Raw genomic sequence first — 23,092 nt, 5'->3', positions numbered from 1 at the left:
GGTGGCTGCTCTTGCTGCCGTAGTGGCCTTCGAGGACACCGGTACCAGCCTGGGGCTCGGGTTGACGGGGGCCTCCACCGTCCGGCCCTTTCCAGTCATCTTAGGCCAGGGTCTCCCGCCACAGGCCCGGACTACTGCCCCAGGCTTTTTGCTTTGCGACCTTCAAGATCTTGTAGGATAGTTAGCATTATGCCCCTTTTATTTCTTTCTTTCTTTCTTTTTTTTTTTAAATGAGGAAACTGAATCCCAGAGAACCGTAGCAAATTGCCCAGGGTGACACAATCGATAATTACCAGAGACTCAAAAGTCTTTTCCTTTATGGCAATCTACATCCCAAACTTCGTGGCTTTTTTTTTTTAAATACAGTATAGATGGCTCTTGCTGAGGGAAGGGTTTGTGTGGAAATAAGTCAGGAGGTGTTATGAGTCTATTTGGGAATTTCTGTATCACTGTGGATTCTGGGGAAAATTACTTGACTTTGCTGGATCTCAGGTTGATTTTTTTTTTTTTTTCATCTTTAAAATGTAACTGGATCTGAAGACTGGTACTTTACCTGTTTGTTCATGAGCCCCGTGTTCAGAACTGTGATGGAACTCCCTCCTTGCAAGGTTGCTTCCCTCCATCTCTTGAGTTCCTTCCCAGTCCCACACAACCTATTGGACCTCTACACCATCAAAGTTACCGATTATTCCTTAGACTGGGCTTAAAAGATTTAAACAATCTCTGACAACTCATTCAATTCCTATTAGATGGCAGACGCTTCGCCTCCACGAAGTTCTCAACAGATGGAGAAAGTCAGTAGATAGCAAAAGAAGGGGAGTGATTGGAGTGGTCAGAGCAAATGGCAATCTTTAAAACAGATATGAAAGAAATAAGAAAAAAATGTTTAAAACTAATTTGTTTTCATAGTGAAATTGATGAGGACATTGCAACAGTTTTTTTTTTAATGGAAAAATAATCTGAAGAAAACTTTCTTAGGAAAAACACCATTGCCAAATTAATACAGCAGTATCAGTGAGCTGCAGATGAGATATGGCAAAAGTTAAACCAGCTCAAAAAATTTTATGAGAACTCAGAGGGAAAATATAATAGAAACTATTGAGAGGTAAAGGTACGAGATATGGAGAATGGATCCAGAAAACTAATAATCAAATATGAGTCCAGAAGGTGATAACAGAACTGACTGAGGAGGAGCAATAATCGAATATATAATAGAAGAAAATTTACTCAGTTGATGGAAAATTTGGATTTAAGACTTAAATTCAACCCTCAGATTTAAAAGGTTCATGTAATGCCAGGTAGAAATAAGTGAAAAGACAACCATATTTAGACCTGTATCACAATGAAAGCTGAGTTTAAAGAATTAAAATATGTGCTGATATAGTCAAGATACATTGTTAATTTTTTAAGCCAATTGCAGAACAAGATATAGAGTATGGTTCTGTCTGAGTGCAGCAAAACCATTTATTGCATATGTAAATTTCTATATAAATACATCAAAAAAGATGTGGAAGAATACATACCGAACTTTTTAAAATGGTTATCTTGGGAATTCCCTGGCTGTCCAGTGGTTAGGACTGCAAGCTCTCACTGCCAAGGGCCCGGGTTCGATCCCTGGTTGGGGAACTAAGATCCCACAAGCTGCACAGCGTGCACAAATAAATAAATAAGTAAAAAGAATGAAAATTAATAAGCTACATATTCAATAAGGGTAGAAAAAGAAAATAAAAATAGAAGGAAGAAATAAAGATAAAATCAGAAATAAAGGAAAAAGAACAGCACTTGATAAATTGAAGCACTCATTCTTCAGAAATAGACATTAAAATAGACACATTTCTGGCAAAAAATTTTGAAAATTCAAGATATCCTACCAAATGCTTCATAGGTAATGCAAACTTAGCTCATCAAATCTCTGATTTTCCCCTAAAATATTTGTTTCTTTGCCAGCCTTATATCTCAGTAAATTATACCACCATCGAAGTCAAAACCCAAGAGTTATCCTTGACACCTCCGTCTCCCTCAGTCCCCACATTCAATCCAATATCAGGATATGTCTCTTCTATATCTGTAGTGGTGACATATGGAGTTCATCACCTCAACATTTTCACCTTCCTTTTCTCTTGAAAACTGTCCCTTACTCTCACTCAGAAGTACTTTCTCTTTTCCTTTTTCTATTTCCTTTTTTCCTTTCTTTCCTCTTTTACTCCCTTCATTTGCTCCTATTTTTCCCTCAGGTGCAGAGATTTGAGGCAGTCCTGCTGTTCAGTTCACATTATCATCAACAAGGCCTTTCTCATTTTATCTTTTTTTCCTTCATTCCAATTCCCAGTCATGTTCCTTCCCTCTTCATTCAGTAGCCACTCTAATGTGTTTGATATATGTCCTTGGATATACATGTATCTTTGAATAATATATAGTATTGTTTTATATATGTATGTGTTTTAAATGTACATATTTGATATTGTGTTATAGAAATCATTGTTTCATGTTTCTGTAAATACTTCTATTGCATAGTATTGTCTTAAATGACCTCACACCCTTGGCCACTGGTCCTGGGCCTAGATGGGCCAATCAGAGTCCCTACCCAGAATTTTTTTTAACTGAAACTAAGAAAAAAAGAAAATCCCTCTCCAGTTTGGAAGCCGTAAAATGTAAAACACAGGAGCTGTCAGCAGCCATGTGTCCTGCCATGCGGAACCAGCTGGTCTGCAGTGAAAAGAATGAAGCCGACATGCAGAAAGCAGCAGAGGTGAGAAACAATGAGAAAGTCCTGGAAAATCTCAAAGTCCCTAGTTCCAGTTGTTTCTGATGTGCCATGTTCCTGCCCTTCCCATGGTTCAACTCTTCCTTGGATTCCATGAGCCAGTAAATTCTCATCACCTCCCTCTTGTGCCTAAGCCAGTTAAAATTGGGGTTCTATCACTCGTAACCAAGAGGTCTAACTAATTATAATCTCCAAAATGTATGTGCGTGTGTGTTTTTTAATTGTGGTAAAATACACGTAACATGAAATATACCATCATGATCATTTTTAAGTGTACAGTTCAGTAGTGTTAAGTACATTCACATTGTTGTACAACCAATCTCCAGAACTCTTTTCATCTTGCAAAACTGAAACTGTACCCATTGAACAACAGCTTCCCATTGCCCCCTCCTCCCCACAGCCTCTTACAGTCACCGTTCTACTTTCTATGGATTTGACTACTCTAGGTACCTCACATAAGTGTAACCATACGGTATTCGTCTTTTTGTGACTGGCTTATTTCAATTGGCGTAATATCCCCAGGATTCATCCATGTTATAGCACATGTCAGAATTTCCTTTTTTGAGGCTAAATAATATTTCATTGTATGTATATATCCCATTTTGTTTATCCATTTATCTGTCGCTGGATACGTGGATTGCTTCCACCTTTTGGCTATTGCAAATAATGCTGCTATGAACATAGGTGTACAAATATGTCTTTGAGACCTTCATTGAATTCTTTTGGGTATATAACCAGAAGTGGAATTGCTGGATCATATGGTAATACTGTTTAATTTTTTGAGGAACTACCACACTGTTTTCCACAGCAACTGCACCATTTTACATTTCTACCAACAGTGCACAAGGACTTCAGTTTTTCTACATCCTGCCAACACCTGTTATTTTCCTAGTTTGGGGTTTTTTAAGATAGTAGCCATCCTAATAGGCATAAGGTGGTATCTCACTGTGGTTTTGATTTGCATTTCTCTAATGATTAGAGATGTTGAGCATCTTTTCATGTGCTTGTTGGCCCTTTGTATATCTTTTTTTGGAGAAATGTCTATTCAAGTCCTTCGCCCATTTTTTGATGGGTTTGTTTTTCCAAAATGTATCTTGAATGATTATTTTTTTCTACCTCCACTTTCACCATCCAAGCCCCCCTGTTGTTTTTCGTGTGGACAACTGTAATACTTCATAACTGGATACCTTGATTCCACTCTTCTCTCTTTCCTTTTCATTCATTGCAATGTAGCAAGTGATTTTCTGTAAATATGGATTCTAACATGTCACCTGCTCAGAATTCTCCAATGGCATTTTTAAAAAAACTTTTATTGGAGTATAGTTGATTTACAATGTTGTGTTAGTTTCCACTGTACAGCAAAGTGAACTCTTTTTTAGATTCTTTCCCATATAGGTCATTACAGAGTATTGAGTAGCATTCTCTGCTATACAGTAGGTCCTTATTAGTTATCTATTTTATATATAGTGGTGTGTATATGTCAGTCCCAATCTCCCAATTTATCCCTCCCCACCCCCTCCCCTGGTAACAAGTCCAATGGCATTTTATTGCTCTTAAAAAAAAAATCCATGGACTTCCCTGGTGGTCCATTGGTTAAGATTCCACGCTTCCACTGCCGGGGGCATGGGTTCAATCCCTGGTCTGGGAAGTTCTGCATGCTGTGAGGTGCGGCCAAAAAAAAATTCCATGAGTCATGGTCCCTTATGATCTAGACTCTGCCAACTTCACTCTCCTTACCTCTTGTCACATTTCCCATTGATCACATTTTCAGATACATTGACCTTTTAATTCCTGGAAAATGCCAATCTCTTTCCCTCCTTAAAGCCTTCACATAATATTCCCTCTACCTGAAACACTTTCCCCACTACTCTGCCCATTCATCTTTTAGGTCATAATTTAATTTTACTTCTCAAGAAAAAAATACTAATTATTCACAAAATAATAAAAATTCAGTTCTACATAGAGGGTCTTCATTGACCTCCTTCACTGATCTAAATAAGGCCTCCCACTATAGTATCCTATCATAATACACTTCCCTAAGTTAACATATCATTGTTTGTAAATACATATTTAATTGGATTATTTGTTAGACACCTCTCCAATACACTGTAATCTTTGAGAGGAGGAACAAGTCTACTTCTCTAGTACTATATCCCCAGATCAAACAGTATCTGACACAGAAGGTGCTCAAATTTGTTGAATGAATGAATACCACAGATATGAAAAATACTTAGAAATATTAATATGTACAGCTTTATACTAATAAATTTTAAATTAAGTGATTTTACAAAAAAATTACTGAAATTAATTCAGGAGGAGATGGCAAATCCATATAAACCAGTAACTATGAAGTCATTGAAAAAGTTACGAGAGGTACATTTTTAAGGTAAAGACAAATTATCTTTATTTGCAGATAGCATGATTGTTTAGAGAATAAACTGTAAAACTATTAGATCTAACAAGATAATCTGGTAAAGTATCCTATTACATGATAAATATACAAAAATTATTAGCTTTCATATCATCAGTAAGCAGTTTAAAAATCTAATTTTAAAAATGCCTTATCTTGGGGCTTCCCTGGTGGCTCAGTGGTTGAGAGTCCACCTGCCAATGCAGGGGACACGGGTTCGTGCCCCGGCCTGGGAAGATCCCACATGCCGCGGAGCGGCTGGGCCCGTGAGCCATGGCCGCTGAGCCTGCGCGTCCGGAGCCTGTGCTCTGCAACGGGAGAGGCCGCAACAGTGAGAGGCCCGCGTACCGCCACAAAAAAAAACAAAAAAAAAAAGAGAAGCCACAGCAATGAGAAGCTCAGGCACCGCAACGAAGGGTAGCCCCTGCTCGCCGCCAACTGGAGAAAGCCTGAGTGCAGCAACGAAGATCCAACGCAGCCATAAATAAATTTATATATATAACAAAAAGAATGGATAAACAACAAGGTCCTAAAGCACAGAGAACTATGCTAAATATCCTGTGATAAACCATAATGGAAAAGAATATGAAAAAGAAGGTATGTATATGTATAACTGAATCGCTTTGCTGTACAGCAGAAATACTTCATTAAATTGACAGATAAAAATACAGTAAGGGTGGAGGAAAATAGTCATTCCTTAGAAAGTGCTGTTGGAGTATAAATTGATATGATCTATAACTCTTCTGGAGATCAGTTTGGCAGTGGTATCAAAAGCCTTAGAAGTATGTATGCCTTTTAATGTAAAATACCACTGGTGGAATCTACTCAAAGCATGTATAGAGATAAACAGAGATCTTGCAACAAGGCTGTTCATTACATCATTATTTATCATAGCCAAAAAAAAAAAAAAAAGGAAATCTAAATGTTCAACAACAGAGTTATCTAAAACTACGGTATTTTTGTAAAAAGAAGTACTAGTAAGTCATTTCACTAGAAATCACATAGTGATTTCCCTGGCAGTCCAATGGTTAAGACTTCGCCTTCCCATGCTGGGGATGCGGGTTCAATCCCTGGTCGGGGAGCTAAGATACCACATGCCTCGTGGCCAAAAAAAAACAAAACATAAAAAGCAGAAGCAATATTATAACAAATTCAAAAAGACTTTAAAAAATGTTCCACATCAAATAAAATAAAAATAAAAAGTCACATAAATATATCTACTGATAAGCAAAGATTCATAGATATATTGTCTGAAAAAAGCAAGTTAACAAACCTGTCAAAAAAGTTTTGTCTGCATATGTATGTGGGTCTGGAAAGAGAGACAACAGAGCTTCGGTAGCAATTGTCTTTGGAGAGGAAAGCAGATTAAATTGTTTTTCTATTGAACATACATTACCTTTGTTAATAAGGAAAAATAAAGAGAAACTTCATGTTTAAACACTACAGTAAAAATAGTAAAAAGTGGAAGCATAATACAGTTACTGAAAATTATAATTATGAAAACTTTGAGGAATGAGCCAAATGGAAAAGGAGTAAAAATGTTATTTATGCTTTGATTTTAACTGTCATATATGTATATTGAAAAAACAGAAGGAAACATAGTGAACATAATTTATTAAGATGGTAGGATTGTAGGCAATTTTTCCCCTTGGTAAATTGTGAAATATTTTTTTTAAATAAAATTTGTAGCAGATTTTGAACCCAGTTTATTCAAGCTTCACAATCATGAAAATGTAGAGACCAGTGGCAGTGCCAAGAGATGGATGGTAGGGGCGAGGGCTGAGCTTTAAGCCTTCAATAATCATCACCAGTTATCTCCTGTGAGGTTTCAACAAAGCAAACCTATACACCAAGAAACTCAGCTTCAAGAGAAGTTCCCTTATGCAGAGATTCTGGACCCCAGTAATGGAGACAGTCCCCACATTAACACCACAGACCCTGAGTCTATTTTCCTATGTTATGCATTTTCTTTTTTTATTTTCTTAAGATTTTTGTTTGGTTGTTTTTGGGGTTTTTTGTTTGTTTGCTTTAGTTTAAGGTTCACAGCAAAATTGATGGGAACAGAAATTTGCCATATACTCCCGGCCCCCACACATGTATAGCCTCCCCCATTATCAGCATCCCCCACCAGAGTGGTATATTTGTTACAGCTGAACCTACATTGACATGCCATTAGCACAAAAGTCCATAGTTTACATTATGGTTCACTCTTGGTGGTGTACATTCCATGGGTCTGTGTTATGCATTTGCAAAATCTACTTTAAATACATCGTCTAGGCTTGCTTTGACCCCTCTTATTCCTGGGTTTCAGAACCATGTGTGATCAGTACTGCATCTCCTTTGCTGATGTTGAGAAAGCACATATCAACATTCGAGATTTTATCCACCTCACACCAGTGCTAACAAGCTCCATTTTGAATCAAGTAACAGGGCGCAATCTTTTCTTCAAATGTGAACTCTTCCAGAAAACTGGATCTTTTAAGGTAACAATCTCTTTTGATAGTGTATCATGTTTCTTTTCAAGCCACTTTGATTCTCTTGACCACCCAGTGAGGTCGGTACAATTAATATCTTTTTACAGCTAAAGAAATTGTAGAAATTTTCCTTTGCTCAAGTCCTGTTTACTTAGCATCATGGCGTTGACAAGAGCCACTTTTACACAATCTCAAAATTCCGTATAATTAAGGTGATCACATATAATTTACTATCCAGACTAGGACATGTTTGAGAATGAAAAGGGGGAACTTCTAATGATTAAGCCGAGATCACAGTCATCAACCTGGACATGTGTGATCACCCTGTATATAGCCAAGTTTAAGCATTCACTTTGTCAACTTACTATTTGTTTATACCTTATTATGAATATAAACGATCTAACCCTAGCTCAACCCTCATATAACAGGAACTTTTTCTACAAAATACGTCAGTGCCTCTCCTATGCATACAGATAGATTTCTGTGCTGATTTGTTACCTGAATTCTCTGACCATTAGTTGAACTTTAAGATCCATTCAGGTAAAAATCTGAAAAGCTGCATTTTGCACTGTGCCTAACAGGTATTGTTAGTACCCATTAAGTGGTAGCTTTAGGATTTCAGGAATTTACCTTTTTCCATACCCATTAACTGAGAACTTTTATTTTAAACAAACAAAAACTTCTCCATTCTCTTTTGCCCTTTGCTTCTGCCATGGTTTATTTTTCATTCATCACGCATCAAGCACTTATTTTCACCAAATATACTAGGTATATGTACACTAGGCCTTGCCCCATATCCATACTTGCAGGGGAAGACAAAATAGGTTGATGACAGATGTCTTAAAAGAGTTACAAACAAGGGCCATGGAAACGAATGAAGTACCTAATTTTGCCTGGGAGAACAAGGAGGTTGAACCAGGTGTTGTTTGATCCAAGTTTTATAGGATGAGTACTTTTAGCCAGATCAGGGAGTGGGGGAAAAGAACTACAGGTAGAGGCATGCCAAGAGGTACAGAGTTGTGAGCTAACCTGGTAGGATGGAAACTAGAGGCAATTTAGGATGGCTACAACGGGTAGATATGTTTAGAAAGGCTGCAGCTTGTAAGGGATTTGTACTTTTCTTACAAAAATAGGCAATCAATGAAAAAGGTAACGTTTGTTTTTTAAAAGCTCACTTTCCTAATCTAGTGGAACTATTAGATGAGAATAATCCTTGAGGCAGGATCAGCTGAGATTTGGTGATACCAAGTTGAGAAATGAGGCCTCACCAAGGTAGTGGCCAAGATGAACATGAGATATTTAGGAGATAGACTCAGTAAGATTTAGTCATGGAGTGGATGTGCAGTATTGGAAGAGAAAAATGTAAAAAAGCTCCTTGGTTTTTTGAAAAGAATTTTTAATCAAATATATTAATTCACCATTCCTCTTTTCCAGATTCGTGGTGCCCTTAATGCAATCAGAGGCTTGATTTCTGCCACTTCAGAAGAGAAGCCCAAAGCTGTTGTTACTCACAGCAGTGGAAACCATGGCCAGGCTCTCTCCTATGCTGCCAAATTGCAAGGTACTTGATTAATTTCCCAGGGTACTGGGTAGGCTCATCAGAGGACTGGAAAAGCAGCCTTAACTTTCAGTGAGGTTGGTGATAGCTGAGGGAATAAATTTCCAAGTCCCTGATTACAAGCAAACTGAACATAAATTTCTATCCTAAATTCTGATTTGTACTAACTAAACATGCTTCTCCCTCCCAGGGATTCCTGCTTATATTGTAGTGCCCAAAACAGCTCCCAACTGTAAAAAATTGGCGATACAAGGCTATGGAGCCTCTATAGTATACAGTGAACAAAGCGACGAGGTAAGGAAGAGAGCAATGTTCAGTACCACCTTAACAGCTTTCATAGTAAAGTGAAACTTCTCTTCCTACCTTACTGGCTGCAGCTTCTGTCTCCTTTGTTGTTTCTCTAAGTGTTGGCACGCACGACCTTTTCTCTACCTACACTCACTCAGATGATCTCATTAGTCTCATAGTTTAAAATATCACCTACACTCTAACTCCAGCCCTGAACTTTGCTCTTAACCAGACTTGTACATTCCCACTTGGGTGCCTTAATAGGCCTCTCAACCTTACTGTCTAAAACCAAACTCCTCATCTTAATACTGTTCCACTTCCAGTCTTCCCCATCTTAGTAAATGGCAACTTTAATCCTTCATTATCCTCAAAACATGGAGTTATCTTTGATAACTCTGATACCCCACATCCAAATCTTAGTCCTTTCAAAATATTTCCATAATCCAACTTTTTTTTTTAAATTAATTTATTTTTGGCTGAGTCGGGTCTTTGTTGCTGCGCGCTGGCTCTCTCTAGTTGCAGTGAGTGGGGGCTACTCTTTGTTGCGGTGCGCGGGCTTCTCATTGCGGTGGCTTCTCTTGTTGCGGAGCGCGGGCTCTAGGCGCGTGGGCTTCAGTAGTTGTGGCTCACAGGCTCCAGAGAGCAGGCTCAGTAGTTGTGGTGCACTGGCTTAGTTGCTCTGCAGCATGTGGGATCTTCCCGGACCAGGGCTCGAACCCGTGTCCCCTGCATTGGCAGGTGGATTCTTAACCACTGCGCCACCAGAAGAGCCCAACCCAACTACTTCTAACAGCCTCTACCTTCACCACCCTGATTCAAACCAATGTCAGTCCTCACCTAGATTCAGTAGCCTCCTAATTGGTCCTCTGCTTCCACCCTTGCCCCACGAGCCTTGTTTCCAAAAGAGCAACCAGAGCTATCCATTTGGTAAGTCAGAATGTGTCTGTCAGCCTAAAATCCTCCAGTGGTTCCCCATCTCATACACAGTGGAAACCAAAGTTCTTGCAATCATCTATGGCCCAGATGAACTGGCCCATTTCTATTTTTCTGACTTCATCTCCCACTATTACTCTCCTCCAAACACTCCACACAAACCACACTTAGTTTCTCAGAAAGCCAAGTACTCCTCTCTGTAGTCTTTGTACTTGCTGTTACTCTTTCCTTGGAATGTTCTGGAGGTACACAGGACTTGTTCAAATCTATTAAAATGTCACTTTACCAGTGGCCCTTCCCGAGCACCCTATATAAAATAAATTCATTTTTCTCTAAAGCATTTAGACATACCATATATTTACTTATATCCCACCCCTCCTCACCATATTAGAACATAACTCCACTGAGTGCAGGGACTGTTTTGTTCGGTCATATCCCCAGTGCCAAAACAAATTCTGAAAAAAGTAGATGGCAAATAAAGTGTTAAATGACTGAATCTAACTTGTTGGGAACTCTATTAAATACAAATAAAGTAAGCTAAATTAATGTACTCTTTCAGTCCAGAGAAAATGTTACAAAAAGAATTGTGGAAGAAACAGAAGGCATCATGGTACATCCCAACCAGGAGCCTGCAGTGATAGCTGGGCAAGGGACAATTGCCATGGAAGTCCTAAACCAGGTAAAAGCTTAGTTAGTTCTTGTTTAGCCACTTACTGGTAATGCTGTTTGGCCGTAGAACCAATTATTTTATATGTACATATAAAACTGGTTATTAATAGACCTATTTATACTTTATATTCTTTTCATTAAAGGTTCCCTTGGTAGATGCACTGGTGGTACCTGTAGGAGGAGGAGGAATGGTTGCTGGAATCGCAATTACAGTTAAGGTAAGAAAACAGCTTCTGAAGGACTCCCTACTTCAAGCATAGAAGAGTTTATTTTACATCATAGTACATTGTGAATACTTGCTCAACATTCCCCCAAATTGCCATTCCTTCTCATCATCCCTTGGCACTTGAGATAGAAGGCCCTTCTCTTCACCACTACCCTTTTTTCTTTTTTTTGGCTGCGCGGCATGCGGAATCCTAGTTCCCAGTGACTGAACCTGTGCCCCCTGAAGTGGAAACGCGGAGTCTTAACCACTGCACTGCCAGGGAAGTCCCTCACTACCCTTTTCTTAATGAAAACTTTACAGCACAAAAGCCATTACAATGAGTGGCACCCTCACAGTCCTCTGAGTTCCATCTCACCAACCTACTATCCAAGTCAGTGGCTACTCTTTTCCCAAGTTACCAGCAGAACCAGCTGTGATCTAGGCCACCGAGGCCAGAGTGGAAAACAATTTCAAGTGCTTAAAGGCCCTATTTCCATTACATCGATTAAAAGAAAGCCTCTTGGGCAGAAATATGTTAACTGTACCAATCATTTTACTGCAAGCATGCAGGCAAAATGCTGTGGCTAGTTGTAAGCTATCTAATATTCCTCTTCCTAGGCTCTGAGACCTAGTGTCAAGGTATATGCTGCTGAACCCTTGAATGCAAATGACTGCTACCAGTCCAAACTGAAAGGGGAACTGACCCCCAATCCCTATCCTCCAGAAACCATAGCAGATGGTGTCAGATCCAGCATTGGCTTAAACACCTGGCCTATTATAAGGGACCTCGTGGATGACGTCTTCACTGTCACAGAGGATGAAATTAAGGTGAGGCCCCAAGAGGAAAGGAGATAACAAAAGAATGGAGCAACTTCTTAGGCAAAAAACCCTCCTGTTGTAAGTAGCAACTCACCCACTAGGGACTCAACTAGGTGATTTCATGACACATAGGTGGGTGCCCTAGATGTATTAAGACCATAGAAGCAGAGTTGGAATGAAAAAAGCCCTGCCCTTCATTGGCAAGCACAAACATATAGCAATAGGAAAATTCAGACGAGGCATATTATATCCCCATCTGGCCTTTAATTATAAAGGCCAACCAACTAGGCTCTTTCCCCTTTTCCCATTTCACTAATTCTTACTCCTTTCTATACCAACAGTATGCAACCCAGCTGGTGTGGGAGAGGATGAAATTGCTTATTGAACCTACAGCTGGTGTTGGAGTGGCCGCTGTGCTGTCTCAGCATTTTCAAACAGTTTCCGCAGAAGTAAAGAACATTTGTATTGTGCTCAGTGGTGGAAATGTAGACTTAACTTCCCTAACTTGGGTGAAGCAGGCTGAAAAGCCAGCTCTTTAGAAATCTGTTTCTGTTTAATATGTGCAAAAGGAAGAAAAGGGATTCAGTGTCTAGACACTTGGAAATTTTGTCTCCTGGTCATTGTCAACTTCCTATCTTCCCCTCTTAAAGAGCTTTCAAAATCCTAATGGAGAATGTATATTTCAGTAAGTTTTAATAGTTTTTTGGACTAAGTTGCAGTAGAAAAACACCCATACTTAACTGAGATACCTTGTCAAGGCCAAGAAAAGTCTTCTGCTAAAAGGAGCAGCAGACCTTAAGTAGGCTTAAGTAGAAAACATAAACTGCCCAATCACAACCTACAGGCTCCCAACCCTAGAGTGCTAACTAGTAGCAATGAGACAGAATCCCACTGAATCCATTATTCCATGTCCATTTCAGGCACTGTTGAAGAAATCTCACTTTTCACCCAAGGTACTGGTTCTGGTACATATGGATCATAAGTCCATTTGGGGAAAACTCTTTTATAGAGGTTCATCAGTACTGTGTCCTGAGATTTTAGCTTCCCATCAAAACTGCACTTCATGTGGCCATGAGTACCTACAAAGAAAACAGCACGAGTTGGTCAAATTCAATAGGAAATTTCAAAGCAGTGGTCTAACCCAATAGTCATTTAGTAGCACTGGGGAAATCTAGACAAGATCCCAAATCCCACATTCTCTCACCTAAAGGCTCCTTGATGTGTCCCCTACGGCCCCACTTTGTTCTCAGTTCCACCGGTTTAAACCACAGCACATCCTCTTAGAATCAAACACACAGAAGACCAAGATGAAACATTTATCCATAATATATAAATCCAACCTTCATCCCACAAAGGCAATTGGATCCCATCTGTCGCACCTACCTCTGTTGAAGAACATGTAACGCACCACTGCCATCTTAGTAAAAATTTTGAAAGGATGACCACTCAGAACAACTCTCTTGATGACCATTCTGTCTGGATCCACTGACAATAGATAGCCTGTGGCAATGAGGCTGTGCATTCCTAAGGGGCAAAAGCAGGGCAGCAGGAGTCCATAGGTCAAAGCCTTCATTTATTGTCCAGTCCATTTAAAGACCTATGCGAGATCTTAGGGAAACAAAATAGGGGTGTACTATGCTGCCCCTCCTAGGTTCATGGCAAAGATCACTAAGTGATATTCCTGCTGAGCCTGTCCTCAGAACCTACCCTAAACACAGCCCTCTGAGCAGCCTCTACCAATTAGCTATGGTTTGCAAGCAAGATAAAACCCCATTTGTCATCCTTGCTTCAGACCCAATATGAGGCTGAGATTGGGATATTTTGAAAATCATCATTACCTTTTTTGTGCCATTTGGCCCCCCAATTTAAATACAGAAAGCAGTTAATCTTACTAAGAACCCACAGGCCTATTCACCTCTGTGAACTCAACTTACCATTGCTGTTCTGTTTGAAAAGCAGCACAGATGCAGGAGGAAAAGTGATAGGGGCATATACTGTCACCACCAGAGCCGAGTCAGCAGTCAGGAATCTCTGAAATTTATGTTTATCCGCTGCCATAAAGGTTAAAAAAATAAAAACCAAAAAATATTTTGAGAAACAATAGGTAATCCAGAGGCCTGTGAAAAGCGGTATCACTGCAACTCTTAAACCTAAGGCAACTAGTGTTTCTTTATCCCACTAATTCTCCAAACATTTTCTGGCCTCAATACAACTGAAAGATACAACCCAATCCTATCAGTGATTTTTCAACTGGAGGCAGAATCTTGGAGCTTAAACTATATTTTGGAGTTGGAGAAAGTTCTCCAGGTGATTCTGATACACATCACCCCCACCTCATTTGAGAGCCAGTGCTTTACAGAAAAACACTTCACTAATTCAACAGCTCTTAGTCTTGAGCAAGGATTGGCAAACATTTTCTGTAAATGGGCAGATAGTAAATATTTTAGGCTTTGTGGCCATATAGTCTCTGTTCCAACTACTCAACTCTCCCTGTAGCACAAAAACAGCCACAGACATTTTTTAAAAATTAAACAAGAAAGCACAACTGGGGCTTCTCTGGTGGCGCAGTGGTTGGGAGTCCGCCTGCCGATGCAGGGGACACGGGTTCGTGCCCCGGCCCGGAAAGATCCCACATGCCGTGGACCGGCTGGGCCCGTGAGCCATGGCCGCTGAGCCTGCGCGTCCGGAGCCTGTGCTCCGCAACGGGAGAGACCGCGACAGTGAGAGGCCCGCGCACCGCGATGAAGAGTGGCCCCCGCTTGCCGCAACTAGAGAAAGCCCTTGCACAGAAACGAAGACCCAACACAGCCAAAAATAAATAAATAAAAAATAAAAATAAAGGAATTCCCTAAAAAAAAAAAAAGAAAGCACAACTGTGTTCCAACAAAACTTTACTTAACAAAACAAGCAGTGGGACAGATTTGGCCAAGGGCCAAACTTTACTAATCTCTTCTTGGGGACTATCTAGATCTTGTCTTTACCTTCAACAGAAACCCTTTTTAATACAGTATTAACCCTTTTTAATACTGAATGTTATAGGGAAACAAAATATTTTAAGGGAAAGAGAAATCACTCCTTCATTTAGACAGCATGGCTGGTGAGAAAAGAATTATCCAGAGCATCCATCAATGCTGCCTTTATCCCCTTCCTCCGGTCATTGCTGAGAGCTGAGAGTGTAGGTAATGTTCAGAAGCCCCCAAGTTAATGCAAACATCTTCCCACTAGTACGTAAGAGCACAATCATTTTTTGTCATAAAAGTATTCCTGGTCACCACTCTCTAAATTCTCATGCAGTCTCAACATCTCAGAAGCCACACACTCTGCTTTATCCAACTGAGGGCACCCCTAGGCTTCACCCACACGGCCACTGGCACAACGGATGCCAAGGGTTCCATGACACATCATCTCTAGGAAGCAGCCAACTCCTATCCAAAACCTCCTCTGCAGCAAATACTCATGGCAGAGAAGCCTCAGCACCACACAGAGGTTGCATCACTGGGATGCTTCAGACAGGTTCAGACACTTTGAATGGAAACATCATTGGCTCCTAAACCAGAGTACTGAAAATACCTCTAACCCAGAGACTGAGAGTTTGAAATGGTGTATTCTGCATCTCTCCCCAAATCTCAGTCCCCTAAAAGACAGCAAGATGGACAAGAACCCAGAAGCTTCCCTACTGCTTACCTGCAGTGTGCTGAGAGAATAAAGGTGAGGCTCGGAAGCGCCTGAATCCACAGTGGAAGATCAGCTCCTCTTTAGCTTTCACAGGTTCAGTGCTGCCAGCGTGCCGGCTCACCACCATATTAAGTACTGACATCTGGGGACCAAATAGGAGAACAGAACTTCATATCAGGAATAGAACAGCCTAACCCGCAAGAAGGCAAACCAAACCAGCAGATTAGATTCACTCTAAGAACTGACAGTACTAATTTATGGTGGAGTGTAGATGAAGAGACACAAATTCACCTTTTACCTTCACCAACAACTGGCATTCAAATCGAAAATATGCTGGTATTCAGAGCTCTCATGTCCCTGCTACACTAGGTGACCTTCCCATGTCTAACGTGCAAGAGCTCAACATCTGCCACAAAATCAGTGCCTACAAGTCACTCACTCACCACACACCTCTAAACCACACTCATTCAAGACCCTTCTTGCCTCAGCCCTTACTCACAGTGACCAAAAGGCCAGAGCTCTCACATATACCACAACCTACATGACTGCTGGCCATCAAGAGAAAAAAGATCTATACCTTGTCAGGAACCCTGTTTATTTTCATGGATGCCAACCCTTTGTTAAAGTGTGACCTGACAAACGTACTTCTCTCAGAGAAGTCTCAGAACCACACAGAGATCACGTCACTGAGATGTATCAGACAGGTTCAGACATGTTGGGTAAAACCATCATCGACTTCTCTGTCCTCCTCTCTGACTTCTAATCACAAAGGCAGACTTTTGCGTCCCAATGAGCAAAATGTCAGTCACATAAAGCTTCAGACTGCCAGACAAAACTGGTTGGAAAGTGTCATAACTCCCATTTCCCACAAGACGCTAACTCACCTTCTGTTCATGAGGTAGTAAAGAAAATGCAATCAAGGGTGCACCTCGCTCGAAGTGCTCAACCACTAAGACAGGGACTTCAGAGACATGAAGTGTGACATACCAGCCAACCTGCCAGAAGAAAGCAGAAAACAATCATGCAATTACCCTTAAGGTCTCAATAATGATGAAGCATTTCTCCAAATATGTTAAAAAGTCTCTCAGACTACCATAAAGCCAATCCTCAGCCTTCAAGACGGCCCTTCACAGATGCCTCAACTACCTTGATTAAGCTTTTTCAGCTAATATCTCTGATACCTCTTTGTTCCCAATATCACTCTTACCAATGACTCAGCAGCTCCTCTAATTCAGCTGTAGGCAGCACAAAACTAATTAAGGTACTCATGCCAACAGAAGGAGTAGAGGAGGCACCTTGGCAAACAAAAACAAATTATAGGGATGCACAAAGGAAGGCAGATACCTCAGCTCCTTCAACCTCTTTTTCTTCAATCTCTTTAAAGATGCGTCTCCTAGTATTAATAAAGTTCTGAAACTGAAAGATCCGAGCATAATCTTGAGGGAGGTTTTCCTTGGGATCCCATGGAGATGTCCGGAAGCTCTTGAGGCCTCTGTATTTCTGAAATCTAGAATACAGAGGATATTTTAAATAAATCAATATGGTGCTACTTAACTGTTTCACTCAACTCACTTCTAAAATGGCTAAGGCTTAAAAAGAAGAAAAAAAAAGAAAAAAACAAGAACAATTTTTTTTTTAATTTTTGAAAAATAAATAGGTAAATAAATAAAATGCCTAAGGCTTTAGCTTAAAAGAATTCACTATTTCTCAAAATAACCTAACAGCTTAAATCAGAACCACACTCCAAAACAGCCTGAAACAAGTATTTCAGCACCAAACCCCAGCTTCTTAAAAGTATTTACAGCGGCTCCCTGGTGCATATCAGGGAGTGTCTCTTTAACCTGACTAGCAAGGTCCTCGATAAAAGCCTTCTCTCTCTAATATCCAGCATAAACTCTCTGGACTAACCTTTAGAGCAAACAGGATCATCTACATCTTCATTCTTTTATTCTCACTGTTCTACCCAAACTTCCCCAAATCTCCAAATGTTATATACTTTGAGTCTTAGCTCCAAAGGAAGCATTAATCACAGCATTTCATTCAGTAATGTACTGTAACATTATTAGTCTGTACTACACAGTCTAGAATAGGAACATTGTTTCCCGTATGTCTGTCTTACCTTCCCATATAGTATTAGCCCTTCAGGAGCAAGAACAATGTATTTTTCTTCTTTCACATCACACTGACATAGTTCTGAGCCACGTTAAGTTTTAAATAAAAACATACTGATTGATCTTAGACTTGTTGACTAACCGAATTCTAGCAGCCACGTCGCGGGGGGTATCTACTTCATCTGGAAACATCTCTTCCAGTCTTTCTTGTTTATATTTCTCCAGCATTTTTCCCTCAGCCTCTTCATCCACTTTCTCATCATACAGATCATCATGCACGGACTCTCCTATAGTCACAGTTTCACATTCCTCCTCTTCGTCCTTTTCACTACCCTCATCCTGTAGAACGAAGGATTACAATTTCAGAGGAAACTCATCTCTCTACCTTAAAGGCCATCGAGCTAAAATAATTCTACTAGATACCTAGTCCAAACCAGTATCAATTCTAATAGAGACTAAGTTATAAAACAAAGTCTCATTCCCGGCAACAAAGTCATTCCTAAGAAACTGACCACACATACCACTTAAGGTCAGGAATGCACCTTGCCTTGCATTTGGGGCTGTACACAGAAGTTGCCCAAGGGCCCAGTTCCTTACCTGAGATTCCTCTTCCATAAAATCCTCACGTTCTATATCATCATACTCATCTCCTTCCCCACCACTTTCGCCATCCTCATCCAAAATCCATTCAGCTTGATAACTGGATGTTCCTTTGGGAACCTTCTTTACTACCTTGGAAGTTTCCTTCAATAAGTCTGTAAAAGCCCAAATGAGTTAAGTAAATTATATACCTCCTTCCCTCCCCTATTACTTTGGGCATTCTCACATAGGCAAGATATTACATATTGCTACCAATACCAGGAACTCTGGCAGGCACTATAAATAGAACAGACTACTTCCCAATTTAATTCAGCTGCCTCTGAACTAGCAATACTTAACACAGCTAAATAAGTCCTATAATAAATCAGAAGTTGTTTATCTGTTCATTGGGAAACAATAATGTAAGTAATTTTGAGAAACGAAGTAAAGCTGTGTCCAGTGTTTGCTTAGTGAAAACACATAGCCTTTGGAGGTAAGAGAAGACTTCCAAATACTTCCTCATCCTACTCTACCTTTATAAGGTCCTCACTGAGCAGCTAGACAAAACCCACAACTCTAGGCCAGAATTTCAAGTTTGCCAATACCAACCATTTGCTTCACTCAGCTCCTCCTCCGTGGGCCAGGTCTGTTCCCCCTCCATTGGATCTGGGATAACCTCTGTTTGCAAAGATTCTTGTCTCTCAGGGTCTGCCTTCATTAGGACCTTCAGGTCTTCCTCCATATCAACTACAGCATCTGTAGCACAAATCTGAAAACCCAAACAGTTGATGGTCAATTAAATATTAGCCAAAAATCGACTAAATCTAACATAATAACCAGAAAGATCTAGAAATAAGTCCTCAAATAGAAGAATAGAAAGTGAAAATTTGCCAGAATTTTTCAAATGGTTCTATTTCCTACCATTCTAAGTCTTTACCTCTGCTTGGCTCTTGAGACCTTGCATAATCTGGTCTCATGCCTACCTTTTTATTACATACCTTACTCCCATCAAGCTGTTATCTTCAGAGTTCAAAGAAACCCTCTGATCCATCACTTTGCCTAGGTTCATGTTGTCTTTATTTGCTAAGATATTCTTCCATCTCTTTTCAACTCATAAATCACGTTCATCCTTCTCAACACCTGGCTCAAGTCTGATCTCTTCTGTGAAGCTTGCCAGTCTTCTTTCTCAACTTCCACTGCAGGTGTGCACCTCAGCCACGCTTTCTCAATCTTTATTTCACAGGTCTTTGCCATTTTTTTCTGACCTAATTAAGTTGTCTAAGGAAAGAGACTACAACCTGTGTGCCCTCTATAAATCCAGAGCCAATTGCTATGCAAGGCATCTACAAAGTACTGGATAAGTATATGATATAGCAACTTATTTGTAGTTGACTACTGCCTTTTTTCGAACTAGCCGTTACCTCCAAGGACTAGGATAGTTGTCCAAGTGTGCAGACAGACTACCCTCTCTGTAGTTCCCATCCTCTGCCAGCTTACATGTGAATCTACAATACATCGTTTTTAAGAACACCAATCTTACCTCCATTGCCATGCCTGGGTCCTTTGGGGATTTGATCACTCTAGGATTTAAAGGGAAAGGGTCCATAGGGGCATCTATCTGTTTCATCTGGAAATCACCATGTCCAACGATATGCAGCAAGTTATTTACATTCAGAGCCTGCCCACGAACATAGCCTGAGATCTTCAAGGTGCCCAACAAGTTATTCTCTTCACTAGGCACAAAGTCAACAGCATGAGCAAATAGGTAGGCGTGCCGATCTCGAAAGGCAAGATGCCGTTGCTTTTGGTTAGCCAACTGCCTGAGCAGCATCCCTGCCTCCTGTTGAGTGTCTAACAGGAAGAGTTTGTCATCAGGAAAGCGCTTCTCCACTGCTTTACTTAGCTTCTTCCTGACATCTGTTTGTTTCTTCAGTGGGAGGCCCGAAACCCCCTGGACAGCTAATGCTGTGAACAAAAGAGAAAGGGTATCATGACTTGTTGCCTCACTATATGAAAATCCCCCCTGTGGCTCACAAACAAGCTAACAGTTCAGTTGTGAGTCCAGAGATCACTGGGAAACCCAACACTCCGCTACCCTAAAGAAATTTCACAATAAAACCAAACTTCACATTCTTCTTCTTTCTCTGGGCAATGGGCAGTCCAGAAATAAAAAGACATCTTGGTAGGTAACTTGTAAACAATGGACCGAGTTACGGCCATACATGTACAACCCTCCAATAGTATCAAGCATCAGACATAGTGTCTGGCAAATTGTAAGTGCACTATACATGCTAATTCACTTCCTTCCTTGGCCTCCAATACTCCCAACTCACTTACTATAGGTGGGAAGGCCCTGAGCAAAGAGGCAGGAAAGGCAGTAATCCCCAGTGCTATCCCAGCCTTCTAGTGGATCAAGGAGGAACAGGATGGTATCAGCCACTTTAGCCATGTCTAACACAGTGTGCAGATCCCCTGGAAACAGAAGACAAAGTCAGTAGGAAGAGGTGGTTGACATCAGCACATTATACTAAAAAAATATTACCACTAATACGCAAAACATAGTGATAGAAAATATTGTTGTATGCTCTAACCTGGTCTTGCAGATGTAAAAAACCACCGATGTTTCAAGCGGGGGCATAACAGCATAAAGCTATGGGTGCTTCCCCATTCATTCAAGTGTACTGTTCCAGTGTCCCTATCCTGAAGCAGTCGAAAGGCCTCTGGCAGGGAAATCCTGTTGTGCAGGGGAACCACCAGTACCTGATGAGGAGGCCCATCCTTGCTGCCGAGCTGTCTCTTTTCTGCCAAAACCTGAGGAAAGAAAGGATCAGAGAACATCTCAATGTTTCAGTACTTTGTTTCAGTACTGCATTTCCACCAGTACAGATGCCCACCCCGACCCTCCAACCAGCATCTCTCTTGTAAAAGGTGTCATGTATGCCAAGGAGGTGGGCAGGAGCTAGGAACAAAGCAAAGAATGCTCTAGCATGAGTCTGGGCCAGCACGCCTGACACGTGCTCTAGGGTTACTCTCCATCCCTGGCCCCTTCCTAGGGTCACATTTTCTAGTTCGAGGCATTACCCGCCTAGAACAGTTGTGAAGCCACACCATTCCCCAATCCCGCGTCCTCTCACCGCCTCCTTCTTCTGCTTTCGGAGCTGGCTGGCACGATGCCTCTGGTCCACTTTGCTGAGATCTTTTCTCACCTTCTTGCTTAGGGTTTTCAGTGCTAGACGGCCTGTAGGGAGACCAGAAAAGGCTCTTGCGCAGGGCACTAGCAGGTCAAGAAAAGAGATCCCTCTCTGCTCTCCTCAGAGCCTTTGCGCGGGGTCCAAGCCGGAGTAGGTAGGAGCTCATTCTGGACATGAAGAAAAGCAGTTAATATCGACTAAACATCCCTTATTCCTCCAACCCTACCTTCTTACCCTTGCCGTCCCGCTGCGCGGATCCCCGACCCCGATGCCGCCCGCCTTTATGAGGTTTATTCTGCTGCTTAAGCGGGCCAGAGCGATGAGCCGCCATGCTGCCGCTCACGTGTACCAATTCGGCACTACTTCCGGGCCGAACCGAGCGCTTCCGGTCCCCGCCTTGGGGGCGTGTCCTCGCCCGGGGACAAGACTCCTCGTGTCCTCCCGCGAGGGTTATCTCCACACGTTTCTGAGGGCACGGCGTCCGAGTCTCCACAAAACCTGCTCGTAAACTTTTACCAGGCGGTGGTCCGCTGTTGCGGGCTTTAAAACGCCGGATGTAGACTCGAGGTTTGGACTTTCAGTCTCGGAGACCTGTTTTGCTCCCTTGTATTTTTATTTTTTGCGCTATCAGGTTGCATCACTTAGGGAGAGTCTCCATTTGTGCAATAGAGGGCTAAGCCCCTCCTCTCACCTAGCTTTGTGCACGCCGCTCCTCAGTTTGCAGCAGCAGGTGTTCTTTGTCACTTTAAGCAACCTTTTCTCGCCCTCAGTGCCCAGGTGGGGCTGCTTAAGTCTACAAGGCAAATCGTGCAGAAGGCGCTTGTCTCACCTCCACAGGTTCCGTACAAGTTCCTGCTGGTCCCAGTCACTCCAAGCTGCGACCCCACATCCCACGTGTGTGTGTGAAGGGCCAGACGGGACGTGGCGACCCCTCGGGGGAGGGACGGCTGACCGTGACTCTCGCGCCCTTAGGGATAGCCGAACCTCTGCAGACGGGGCTGCTAAGCTCCCACTCCTCTTCCCAAAAGCTTTGCAGCTGAGGGCGCCCGGCTGGCAGGGGTGTTTGGAGAAACGATGGCGCTCCGCGGCCTTTTTCCCAGCCAGGGGACTAACACTGGCTTCCCCGTGGCCAGACTCGAGGCGTGGGGGCCCCGGCCCTTCCCGTCGGGAAGACGAGCGGGTAGGAATCAGGGGACGTCTAGCTGGATGGGGGCCAGCTTCGGCCCGAGCGACTCACCCCTCAGCCATGGGGTGCCGGGCGCGCCTCGCCTCCCCGCCCGGCACTGGGCGCGGCGGGCTGCTAGCTCTCACAATGCAGGTTCGCGCCCTCGGGGCTGGAGAGGGCGCGTTGCCATGACAACGGCCACCGTGGCGCGCGCCCGGGCACGGTGCCCCCCCCCTCCCGACCCCCCCCTC

The 23,092-nt window shown here is 41.9% G+C and overlaps 2 protein-coding genes and 2 non-coding genes across 6 annotated transcripts; 1 reads left to right on the top strand and 3 right to left on the bottom strand.

Annotated features, from left to right (window-relative positions):
- The first annotated feature begins 1 nt into the window (after window position 1).
- SRR (serine racemase) lies at window positions 2-12,728 on the top strand. 2 transcript variants are annotated; one of them, XM_060135022.1, is made up of 8 exons: window positions 8-2,749; window positions 7,486-7,657; window positions 9,083-9,209; window positions 9,397-9,500; window positions 10,987-11,106; window positions 11,240-11,314; window positions 11,920-12,129; window positions 12,462-12,728. In XM_060135022.1, exons 1-8 carry the CDS (start codon window positions 2,721-2,723, stop codon window positions 12,657-12,659), a joined length of 1,035 nt encoding a protein of 344 aa, XP_059991005.1. In that variant the 5' UTR covers window positions 8-2,720; the 3' UTR covers window positions 12,660-12,728. The 2 variants fall into 2 exon arrangements, with proteins under 2 accessions (XP_059991006.1, XP_059991005.1); XM_060135023.1 differs by lacking the exon at window positions 12,462-12,728 and having other exon boundaries at window positions 2-2,749; window positions 12,026-12,143.
- TSR1 (TSR1 ribosome maturation factor) lies at window positions 11,346-22,024 on the bottom strand. 2 transcript variants are annotated; one of them, XM_060135020.1, is made up of 15 exons: window positions 21,911-22,024; window positions 21,620-21,723; window positions 21,077-21,296; window positions 20,823-20,957; window positions 20,026-20,450; window positions 19,095-19,254; window positions 18,504-18,661; window positions 18,049-18,245; window positions 17,140-17,302; window positions 16,680-16,790; window positions 15,805-15,937; window positions 14,055-14,171; window positions 13,504-13,644; window positions 13,325-13,399; window positions 11,346-13,199 (listed from the first exon to the last, which is right to left on the bottom strand). In XM_060135020.1, the coding sequence occupies exons 1-15, from the start codon at window positions 22,005-22,007 to the stop codon at window positions 13,021-13,023; spliced, it is 2,415 nt and encodes an 804-aa protein (XP_059991003.1). In that variant the 5' UTR covers window positions 22,008-22,024; the 3' UTR covers window positions 11,346-13,020. The 2 variants fall into 2 exon arrangements, with proteins under 2 accessions (XP_059991003.1, XP_059991004.1); XM_060135021.1 differs by lacking the exons at window positions 11,346-13,199; window positions 13,325-13,399 and having other exon boundaries at window positions 13,601-13,728.
- On the bottom strand, window positions 15,578-15,672 carry LOC132512453 (small nucleolar RNA SNORD91 family). The gene has a single exon (XR_009538180.1). It is a non-coding gene; the product is annotated as a small nucleolar RNA SNORD91 family (small nucleolar RNA).
- On the bottom strand, window positions 16,444-16,538 carry LOC132512454 (small nucleolar RNA SNORD91 family). The gene has a single exon (XR_009538181.1). It is a non-coding gene; the product is annotated as a small nucleolar RNA SNORD91 family (small nucleolar RNA).
- Window positions 22,025-23,092: the final 1,068 nt, after the last annotated feature.

This window comes from Lagenorhynchus albirostris, chromosome 20 (assembly GCF_949774975.1).
Source record: "Lagenorhynchus albirostris chromosome 20, mLagAlb1.1, whole genome shotgun sequence".
NCBI classification, from domain to species: domain Eukaryota; kingdom Metazoa; phylum Chordata; class Mammalia; order Artiodactyla; family Delphinidae; genus Lagenorhynchus; species Lagenorhynchus albirostris.
The sequence above is the reverse complement of the archived record's forward strand: the minus strand, read 5'-3'. Positions and strand labels throughout refer to the sequence as shown.